The sequence below is a fragment of the Sorex fumeus genome, unplaced genomic scaffold, assembly GCF_029834395.1.
Source record: "Sorex fumeus unplaced genomic scaffold, SorFum_2.1 ptg000034l, whole genome shotgun sequence".
In the NCBI taxonomy this organism is placed as follows: Eukaryota; Metazoa; Chordata; class Mammalia; order Eulipotyphla; family Soricidae; genus Sorex; species Sorex fumeus.
The window spans coordinates 25,133,245-25,144,352 of NW_026606091.1; the positions used below are offsets into that span (position 1 = coordinate 25,133,245).

The following is an 11,108-nucleotide window of genomic DNA, read 5'->3' on the forward strand; positions in this document are numbered from 1 at the left end:
TACCACTTGTAAGTAAATTTCATGACTTCATCTTTTCTAACAGCTGCATATTACACCATTGTGTAGATGTACCAAAGTTTCTTTAACCAGTCATCTGTTCTCTGGCACTCGGGTTTTTTTCCAGATTTTGGCTATTGTGAATAGTGCAGCAATGAACATAGAAGTGCAGATGTCATTTTGACTGTACATTTTTGCCTCTCTGGGATATATTCCCAGGAGTGGCATTGCTGGGTCGAATGGGAGATCAATTTCTAATTTTCTGAGAATTGTCCATACTGTTTTCCAGAAGGGCTGAGTCAGTCGGCATTTGGGTTGGGGGTTCTTTTTTTGTTGTTTTTTTGTTTTGTTTTGTTTTGTTTTTTTGCTTTTTGGGTCACACCCGGCGATGCTCAGGGGTTACTCCTGGCTCATGCACTCAGGAATTGCCCCTGGCGGTGCTCAGGGGACCATATGGGGTGCTGGGAATTGAACCTGTGTTGGTCATGTTGGCTGCATGCAAGGCAAACGCCCTACCCGCTGTGCTATTGCTCCAGCCCGGGTTGGGGGTTCTTAAGGATTGAGGAGACCATCTATGGGGAATCCACAAACCCAGCAAAGCCAAAGATGCCGGACAAGTGGGGGACTCACTGCTTTTCTGGAAGTCCTGATACTTGTCCATAAACATGCAAGGAATTCCCTCCACCTGCCCAGCAAGCCCACTTCCAAGTCAGGAGTGAACAAAGCCAGGGAGCATCAGAAAGGAGGTGCGGAAGGGAGTCTGTGAGCTCCCAGTGCTCCCCCAGTCCCCGCCTCTGAGGAGCCCATCTTATTGACAGAGGCAGAGATCAGGGTCAGAGTAGAAAACAGAGTTCCTGGTAGTAGTTTCCTCTGGGAAGATGGTGGGGAAAGTCCCTCTTACGTTTTTCACTCCCAGGACTATGATTCCTCAATCTTAGTGCTTTTTTGTTTTTTTTTTTTTGTTTTAGGGTCATATCCAGCAGGGCTCAGGGGACCATGTACAGTACCAGGATTTGAACCCGGGTTGAGGCCATAGCCACATGTCAGGCAAATTCCTTAACCTTTGCACTGTCTCTCCTGCCCAACCTCGCCACCTCTGACTTTCTGCACCAGAATTTCTTTGTTGTGTGAATCAGGAACATGTGGGCTGTTTAGCATACCCCACCATGTACCAATGTCACTCTCTCCCCAACTTCAGCAACCAAATAAATATTGGGGTCAGGATGTGGCTCAAGTATAGAGCACAAGCCTTGAGTGTATATGTGAGGCCTGGGCTCCATCCCTGGCATCATGTGTCCCCCAAGTACCACCACCATCATCATGTTGTCAAATGTCCCCAAGGGGGCAAAGTCACTTCCGGTTGAGAACAATGGCCTGGAACCTTTGTTTTTGTTTGCTTTTTTCACTGAGTGCTCAGACTCAGTGAAAGTAACTGACCCTTTAGTAAGGACATGCAACAGAGGAGGAAAAGTGAAGCAGTAGAGGGAAGCAGAAACATGAAGTAAAGAATATATAATAAGGATGGGGAAGCAAAGCAGCCAAGGGGGAAGATGTGGGCATAGAATGTGAAGAGAAGAGATACACATGTGTGATGAGAAGACAAACTCCTGTCTCCCAGATCCCCAGTCAGGCCATGATTGGAGATCAGCTGACATTCCACGGGGTCCCTATTACGTCACAGGGACAGTTCTGTACTTATTATTCCACCTGTCTTCCCAATTGCATCATCATAAGCTTCTCTCTACTTTGGAAATTAGTGGAGATTTTGTTTGTTTGGGGGCCATAACTACTGGCACTCTGCGGTCTCTTGGGGAAGTATGCAGTGCTGGGAATTGAATCCGGGGCTTCCATATGCAAAGCATGTGCTCTGAGTTATGTTCCCAACTCCAGATGATGATATTTCTTACAAAAAGAGACCTTAAAGACATTAGTGCCCAAGAAATGAGCACCCCTCTTTCAAAGTGAGTACTTATATATTCAGTTCTTAGTCTCAAACTTTATAAGAAAATTCTTATTGAACCAAACAACGGGACTGTGAATGTAATGCAAATAAAGTATGTCAAAGAACTGTAGAGGGAACTTTAGAATGCTTGTTCTAAAGTTGTTGTTCTGGGTCTAGAAAGATAGTACAGGGGGTAAAGTGTCTGTCCTGCATTCAGCCAACCCCGGTCCAAAGCCTGGCACCATACATGGTCCCCCTGAGCACAGACCCAGGAATAAGACCCAAGTACCACCAGATGTGGCCCAAACACATACACACAGACACACATACACACACATACAGAGAAAGAAAAGAAAAAAATAGAAATAAGTGAGTAAGTGTTTGGTGATGTAAGGGAGAAGTTCCTTGTGTGGTACCTACAATGGGCGTTTAGAACAGATATGACTGCTTCCTGCCAGCTGTATAATTCTAGACATTTCTATTTATTATGGTTTGGGGGCACACTGGGCTATACTCAGAAGCTTACTCCTTGCTTTGGGCTCATAGATCACTCTTGGCAGAGCTCAGGAGCACTGGAGATCGAAACCAGGTTAGCTGTATGCAAAGCATGCACCTTATCCACTGTACTATCTCTCCAGCCCCAATTCTAGACATTTAAAAACTTGACAGGAGACCACGTCAACACACACATTAAACAGAAAAATCTTAGAGCTAAGTGGCACAATAGGGCATTAAAATCAATCAGGAAAGGATGGCTGGTGGAGAGTTTGAGCAACAGAGGAAGATCTCAGCAGTTCATCATCTTGAGCTTTTGGGCTATTGGTCTTTCCCCACAGTATTAGTCAGAACTCGTGGCTGCAAGTGGTAGTGTCTAATTTAAACTCATTTAACCCCCATTCTCACCACGAAAAGAAAGGGAGGGGGTGGAGGGGTTGTATTAGTTTACACAACTGGAAAGCTCAAGGAATGACTAGACTCAGGGTTTCCAAAGAAGTAAGAGTTGGTCTCTCTCCACGTCTTAGCTCTGCTTCTCTCCTGGGAACCCAAACCTGGAAGTTTTATTCACAATGACACGGTGCAGGGCAAAAAACAAAGACAGAGCATCCTAGATTGGATGGCTCCAAGCCTCACTGCTTCTGGGGTTCACTAAGGGCTTCTGCTAGAACCCAGTTAGATGATAGACAGGGCAAGAAAGAAATAAAGGACTGCGGGGGACTGAGATGGTACATGGTCCAGGTTTCAGAGACGGGAAGAAAAGCAAACTTCAAATCACACCCAGTTCTCAGAACGAAAAGCTCAGTTCTGAGAACATCTGGAGGCGATTGCTCTGGGCTGGAGGTTCTCCAGGATTCAGGTGAGCCGTCGGGGGCGGGGGGGGGGGCGGGGGGGGGGGCGGGGGGGAGGGGAATGGGGCAGCGGTGCGAACTACAACTCCCAGCATGCCGCAGGCTGGGCAACACGCCGCCAGTGCAGAGGTGGTGGCGTGCCCACCTCACGCCAGCAGGGGTCACACGAGGTGCAGCCGTGGGCCCACAGGACAGGACCCGGTCACACCCGCGACCGCGGAGATCGGGTGCCCAGGCCGTCGGGGGGCGCCCGTGGTGTGGGTGTTTTGAGGCCCTGTTTGCTTTTCGCGGCTCGGCCCGGAGAGGTAGCGGAACTCCAGAGGCAAGCTCTCACGTGCCCCAGCGGCCGGCGCCCTGCTCCTTCTTTAGCTCAGCAGCCCATAGAACCCCACATCCCGCTGCGAGTGGTTCCCCGCATCCGGGCCCGCCCCCGACGCCAACCTGCCTCCCCCTCAGCCCCTGCAGCCCGCCCTTAACTGCACCTGCGGCTCCTGGGGAGGCCGAAGCTGGGGTCCTCAGAGATCCGGAAACCCCCGGGGAGTTTGCTTATTGGGAGTGTCTGCGGGTGATGGGGGTAGGGATCCCCCTGGGAGGGGGGGTCCCCTTGTCCCTGAAGACATCGGGCCCAGGGCCCCCTGCTCTGTGGTTTCCTGGGATTCTAAGTGGAATGCAGTTTGAAAGTAAAGCTTCATCTACCCCATTCTTCTGCCCCTCCGACCGCAGGAAGACCGAGAGCCCAGCCTGTGGGGTTAGTGGTGCAGTCAAGGAGTGAGCAAAAAGGATGGGGACGAGGGACCTTGCAACCTCCCCCAATGAATGCAACCTCGCAGCCTCGAGCAGCTGCCAGCGCCCACCCCTGCAAGGGTGCCTGAATGCTGCCCCCACCCCCACCCCTACCACGTGACTCCTCTTCCTGGCCAGCTGCCCCCAAAAGTGCCTCCAAAGTTCATAGCAACACTGCCATGGGAAGCCCGTGGCAGAGATGCAGCCCTTTAGGTCAATCTCAACATTCTCGATCAAGTTTATTTTTGAAAATCCGGGGACAGGACAGAGGCAGCAAGAGGGAGACCAGCGTTCTGCCAGGGTTTCCAGATCAAAAGCCAGACTGGGGTTCCTCCTGCTGGTGGCTTCGTTGCTGGGGCCCCTTCCATCTGCCGCCCCACCGCATGCCCTTGGACTGTTACCCCTCCCCTGCAACCCATTTCCTGCATCTGAACAGGCACTGAGGTGTCAGGGTGGCCTCAGTGGGGAGGATCCGGTTAAACTCCAGAAGACAGACAGAAGGTGGAAGTTGGGGTGGGGGTGGGGGGCTCAAAGGAATAGGGAGTCTGATGGGAAGGGTTCCTGCATTCCCAGGAGACCAGGGGCCTGCCCTTCAGCTGCCACTGTCCTCACCATTCAGGTGGGTGGTTGGGGAATCTGGTCCCTGGGTCTGGCCAGGACAGTCAGCTGGGCGCGGGTTGGAGACTCAGCTGGGGCTCGGCTGGCTGTTGGCATAGGCCTCCTCGTTGCGGAAGGATGCACGGGCCCTGCGGGTCTGGGCACTCACAGACGCGTAGAGCTCGGGCTCCGGACCCGAGCTGGCCGCGGGCGCTGGCTCCGAGTCCAGCACCACCTCTGAGTACTTGATGGGGGCGCTGGGGCTTGGGGTGCGGCCCCGAGGAGGAGGCCGCAGCTGCAGGCTGGTGTAGCACGTTCCCTCCTGCGCAGCCTGGAAGTGCAAAGCTATTTGAGCATCCCTGACCACACACAACGAAAGCCCCCCTCCACCCCCCTCCCACCCCCACACATCCTCCCCTTCTTTGTCCTGCAGCCGCAGCCCACTCACCCTCTCGGACCCTCCAGAACTTGGCTCTGGCTGCTCTGATCCTGATTCTTGACACAGGCGTCCTGGGGTAGGCGCAAGAATCGGGTCACCTCCTGTCCCTCCTTCTGCACCTTATTATCCCCCAGGCCGTCCCCTCTGCGCCCTCGCCCCCAGCTACCACCCTCCCCCCCCTCACCCCGTGTGCCGGCTCCCCACCTGTCTGCAGATAATGCAGGTTCCCATACAGCGGGGCTTCCTCGGCAGGCTCTCCACACCTGTAGGAGTTTGGGAGATGAGTGAGGGCCTTCTTGGTAAGGAGGTGGGAGTTCTAGACCGGCCATCTCTGGGGTCTCCCCTCCACTCACCGTTCCTGTCTCCTATGACGGCTGCGCCAGGCCCGCGCCCACTGGTACAAGTGCGCAGTCAGCGAGATGAGCAGCAGGAGCGTCGTGGCCCCGAGCAGGGCCCACAGGCCCCAGGCCTCCGTGGCGGTGGGGATTCCTGTGGAGATGAGATGGATGGGGGTATAGGGGGATGGGGGTGGGGGGTCCACACTACCCAGCCCCCTCCCCTTACAGGTGGCCAGGCCCACGTGACTCCTCCTCTTGCCCCTCCCCGCCCGACTCACCCGGTGCTAGGCGTTCGCACTGCTGCTGCTGGTGCTGGGGCGGTTCCTGATTCATGGTGAGATCCCCGACCCCGGTACCGGTAGATGCAGGAGCCAGGGGGTCAGCCTGGTTTAAGACCTGACAGCTGCCAGTGCTGCCCCTCCCTGGGCCTGGCCCCCACGGCTCAGCATCCCCGCCGCTGGTGGCAAAGTGGCTGGTTTCCGGGGAGGAAGGGGGAGGGGAGGGATGAATGAAAGAACGGAGACGCCGCCCTGTGTCTGCACCTGCACCACCTCAAGAGTTCCTGAGCGTCCCAGCTTCTATCCCACTGGGCCCTGGGTCCCCTTCAGCCGGAGGGGAGAGTTCCTGGGCCCCTTGCCTGTGCTCAGAAGACTCCCCAGGAGACTCCACTCGAAGAGGGGAGAAGTGGCCCGAGGCCAGCCCAGTAAGAGGAAAGGAAGTCTTATGATAGTAACTGCCTTCTGCCCTCAGAGCTGCAGGCTGGGAGCGGATGGGGAGGCCTCTCCGCTACCCCTGAAGGCTGCCCTGAGGGGAATGGATAGCAATGACCACTGATATTGCTACATGTTCAGCCATGTGTGGGTATTTAGAGCTACTGCCCCACTCTGCGGCTGTGTACCATCACTGTCCCTGTGATGGAGGGAGGAGAGCCCTCAAAGGCTAGTGCCCAAGCTTTGTATGATGGAGGCCAAGCTCAGGACTGCAGGGAACAACCCCTGCTGGAAGCAGCCCAAGAACTGTCATTCTCCACAGATGAAATTTTTTTTAAATATAGGAGTACTGCTATTTATTCAGCCATTGATTAAGCTGATTGAATTGGGCACGAACTCCACATTGCTTTTTTCTTAATTTTCTTAATTGGATATCGGTGAGATAGACCATTACAAAGATAGACCATTACAAACCCAATCATAATTGGGTTTCAGTCATACAGTGATCCAGCACCCATCACTCCACCAGTGTACATTTCCCACCACCAATGTCCTCTGTTTCCTCACCACTATCCCCAAACCCCTCAACCCTTACCTCCAGCCTCCCTCTATGGGAGGAACTTTCCTTCTTGCTCTCTCTCTCTCTCTCTCTCTCTCTCTCTCTCTCGTTTTCCTTTTATGCGTTATGATTTGCAATACGGGTGCTAAGAGGTCATGGTGTTTGTTCAGGGCATTTGGTATTTTTATCAGGATGGTAAGGCTGAAGTAGCTTTTCAATTGAGTGGCAGCTTTGGGGTGTGGATGTGACTGCCAAGGCTTCCGGAGGTACAGGGAGGTGGGGAGAGGTAGCCCATCCCGACTCCAAGAAAGCCTGGAGATTTCAGTCACAAAACCCACATGCCAAAATTTTCAGCAGATTATATCTTGGTGAGGTCTGTCCTGAAACGATGGAATCAGGCTGGGAGTGTGGCAGCGATTTTGGATTGTGGAAGCAAGTTGCTGCCGGGAGCTTTGCTTGGGTGGGCACAGACCAACCCACCCCCTCCTATTTGCCCCAGTCTGTTCATCCATACGTGGGTTTGAGATTAATTGTGGCTTTTGATCTCTTTCAAGATTTATCTATGGGTCTCTGAAATAAGGCCAATAAATTAGCTTGTATGGCTGAGCCAGAGGTGGTTTGTGGGCATGGCTCCCACATACCTAACTTTTGGCCATTTAATTTCTTGGTAAACTTGGTTCCAAGTTGTTGGGGTCCAGCCAAAGGCAGAGTGGCAGTTTGGGGGTGTCTGGAAGCCTGAAGGCACCATCAAGCTGCTGATACATTCTCCCTGCAGGTACAGGTTGACCTGTTGGCAGTACCATACCCCTCACAGATGGAATTAATGAAACCTCTGACCTGTTAAAGCACTTGTTCACTGGAGCATTGTCCAGAGACATGAAGGCAATGCATGTGGGAAGGGGGATCCTATAGTCCAAATTAAAACTTGACATGTTAAAGCTCATTAATGACCATAATTCAGAGACTGATAAATCTCACAAGAAAGCCACAAACTGCAGATGACCCCAGGTGCTGTGCTAGCCTGAACTTCATCCAGGACAACTGGAGGGCCCAAGACTCTCCACCCATCTCAGCAGAACCCCAGCAGCTGCAAACCTCCAGAACCCAATTGCCACTAGGCTCACAGCCGACCTCCATAGGCTTGAGTTGAGCCCTTCACGCTTGAGAATGAATCCACTGAAAACCCCAGGTATGCAGATTTTGTGACCCCACCCCCCAGGCTTCAGAGTCGGGAATGGGCCACCTCAACTCATATCCCTGTTTTCCCTAAGCCTGCAGCATCGCCCACAAACCACCTCCAGCGCCATATAAATTCATTAGCATCCACCATCCAGAAACTGACAAAGAAATCTCTCAAAACAGCTACAAGTTGTACCATCCTACCCAAATCTCAGAATCCCTGGAGTTTTTATACTCCACTCCACATGACAGGCTTGTGGCAGGTGGGGGCGGGGAGGTAACTAAAGGTGGTGAGAAGGTGCTATGGTGGTGGAATTAGTGTTGGAATACTGGATATAGTAAATTACTGTGAACTACTTTATTAAATTAAAATAAAATCGGGGAGAAAAAAAAACCTTGTCCTCAGTGGGATACTACTCTGCAGCTGTAAGGAAGGTCTTGCCGTTTGCTGCAACATGGGTAGATAAGGAAACCATTGTGTTAAGTGAAATAAGTCAGAAGGAGAAGGACAAATGATGGATCTTCTGTGATATAGAGAGATAAACTAAGGGACTAGACAGTATCCAATGATGACAAAATCTTGGCCTTGAATTTCAAGACTCAGATTGCCTGGCAGTTGGGGGACGGTGAGGGAATGTAGAGATGGACTAGAGGGTACATACAAACAGTGGGGGGGTGTCTTGGGCTTGTTTTTGGTGGTAATGAAAGTGCATAATGTACATAAAAGGGGCTGGAGTAATAACACCACAGGTAGGGCGCTTGCCTTGCATGCAGCCGACCAAGATTTGATCCCCAGCATCCCATATGGTCCCCTGAGCACCTCCAGGAGTAATTCCTGAGTGCAGAGCCAGGAGTAGGTCCCGAGCATTGCTGGGTGTGACCCAAAAAGCAAAAAAAAAGTATATAAAAAACATAAACTAACACTATTGTAACTATGTGACATAAACCATAATAATTATGCCAATAATAACAATACCTTAAAACAGAGGTCAGGTGATATGTTCTATCTGGACTATGTAAATTTTTAAATTAAGATTATTCCAAGGATAGTAGTGATTCAATTCCAGGTAAGAAGAGGATGTTTTAAAATATGACCAATTAAACATCAGCCTCCTCTTTATTATCACTGGGTTCTAAAAAACAATCAGTGTCAAGTACTATTCCCTTAAAATGTCTATGCAATCTAAGTTCTAAACTTTGTGGTTATTGATGAGTTTTAAATATATATATATATCCTTATCCTTTAAAAACATGGTAATCTACATGGAAGTTAAACTGAGAATGCCCAGTTACACAGTGGTCGGGCTGTTAACACAGGCTACTCACCTTCCTGTGTTCATAGAGTAAGTTCTTAGCAGTCTCAAGGTGCTAGGTGCTGAGATGGAGCTCAGTGAGAGGGCACAAAAGCCTTGGACAAGTGAGGTTCTTAGGTTTGATTCCACATCCCTGGTTCCAGAGCTTATGCAGGCCACCCTGGTGGTATCCCCAGATCTCCCCAGCAGTGCTAGGGCCCCTCGGGGTCACACCCAGAAGTACTGGAGAGGCCAAGTGGTGCCAGGAATGTAACCCCAGTGCACCCTAACCCTGACCCCTGAACTATGTCCTGTCCCCAAACCATCTTCCTCCTCCTCCTCCCCTTCCTCCTTCTCCTCCTCCTTCTTCTTCCTCTTCCTCCTCTTCCTCTTCCTCTCCTTCTTCTCCTTCTTCTCCTTCTCCTTCTCCTTCTCCTTCTCCTTCTCCTTCTCCTTCTCCTTCTCCTTCTCCTTCTCCTTCTCCTTCTTCTTCTTCTTCTTCTTCTTCTTCTTCTTCTTCTTCTTCTTCTTCTTCTTCTTCTCTTCCTCCTTCTCCTCTTTCTCCTCCTCCTCTTCCTTCTCCTGCTTCCTTCTCCTCCTCCTCCTCTTCCTTCTCCTCCTTCCTTCTCCTCCTCCTCCTCCTCCTCCTCCTCCGCCTCCTTCTCCTCCTCCTCCTCCTTCTCCTCCTTCTCCTCTTTCTCCTCCTTCTCCTCCTCCTCTTCTTCTTCTTCTTCTTCTTCTTTTTTTTTTTTTTTTTGGTTTTTGGGTCACACCCGGTGATGCTCAGGGGTAATTCCTGGCTCTGCATTCAGGAATTTCTCATGGTGGTGCTCAGGGGACATATGGGATGTGGGTATTGAACTCAGGTCATCCGCATGCAAAGCAGGTGCCCTACCCGCTGTACTATTGCTCTGATCCCTAAACATTCTTATGTTTAAGACTCCCCAAGGTGTTTGTACTTATGTAGATTCATAGGAGAGAAGCTTTTCTTTCTTTCTTTCTTTCTTTCTTTCTTTCTTTCTTTCTTTTTTTATTAGTGAAACACCATGAGGTACAGTTGTAGATTTACAAATCTTTGTGCTTGGGTTTCGGTCATACAATGATCAAATACCCATCCCTCCACCAGTGCCCATTTTCCACCACCATGGATAATATCCCCCCCCCATCTCCCCCCCACCCTGCCTCTGTGGCAGGGCATTCCCTTTTGTTCTCTCTCTCCTTTTGGGTGTTGTGGTCTGCAAAAGAGGCATTGAGTGGCAAACATGTTCAGTTCATAGTCTACTTTCAACATGCATCTCCCCTCCTGGGAGGATCCTCCAAACAACCTTTATTTGGTGTTCCCTTCTCTATCTGAACTGCCCTTTCCCCTAGAATACCCGGCTGGCCTCTAAGCTATGGAGTAATCCTCCTGGTGTTGATCTCAGCTATTCTTGGGTATTAATCTCATATTTTGTTACTTTATATCCCCCAGATGAACGTAATCTTTCTATGTCTCTTTCTGACTCATTTCGCTTAGCATGATACTTTCCATGTTGTACCACTTGTATGTAAATTTCATGACTTCATCTTTTCTAACAGCTACATAGTACTCCATTGTGTAGATGTACCAAAGTTTCTTTAACCAGTCATCTGTTCTTGGGTACTCAGGTTTCTTCCAGTTTCTGGCTATTGTAAAGAGTGCTGCAATGAACAAACAAGTGCAGATGTCACTTCGACTACACATTTTTGCCTCTCTGGGATATATTCCCAGGAGTGATATCGCTGGGTCAAATGGGAGCTCAATTTCTAATTTTTTGAGAAACGTCCATACTGTTTTCCAAAAGGGCTGAACTAGTCGGCATTCCCACCAACAGTGAAGGAGTGTCCCTTTCTCGCCACATCCGCGCCAGCATCGGTTGCTTTTGTTCTTTTGAATGTGGGCCAGTC

The 11,108-nt window shown here is 50.6% G+C and overlaps 1 protein-coding gene across 1 annotated transcript; it reads right to left on the reverse strand.

Annotated features, from left to right (window-relative positions):
- Positions 1-4,753: 4,753 nt before the first annotated feature.
- Positions 4,754-5,775, reverse strand: SIT1 (signaling threshold regulating transmembrane adaptor 1). The gene is made up of 5 exons (XM_056117432.1): positions 5,721-5,775; positions 5,458-5,629; positions 5,309-5,367; positions 5,114-5,175; positions 4,754-4,996 (listed from the first exon to the last, which is right to left on the reverse strand). Exons 1-5 carry the CDS (start codon positions 5,773-5,775, stop codon positions 4,754-4,756), a joined length of 591 nt encoding a protein of 196 aa, XP_055973407.1.
- Between the last annotated feature and the right edge of the window lie 5,333 nt (positions 5,776-11,108).

Bases quoted from the DNA above. Each gene is read 5' to 3' on its own strand.
- SIT1 (XM_056117432.1), bottom strand. From the start codon at position 5,775: ATGAATCAGGAACCGCCCCAGCACCAGCAGCAGCAGTGCGAACGCCTA. The intron at 5,176-5,308 runs GTGGGGAGCCGG...CGCCTACCCCAG, and splicing joins CCTGCATTATCTGCAGACAG to GACGCCTGTGTCAAGAATCA. The intron at 4,997-5,113 runs GTGAGTGGGCTG...TTGCACTTCCAG, and splicing joins GTTCTGGAGGGTCCGAGAGG to GCTGCGCAGGAGGGAACGTG.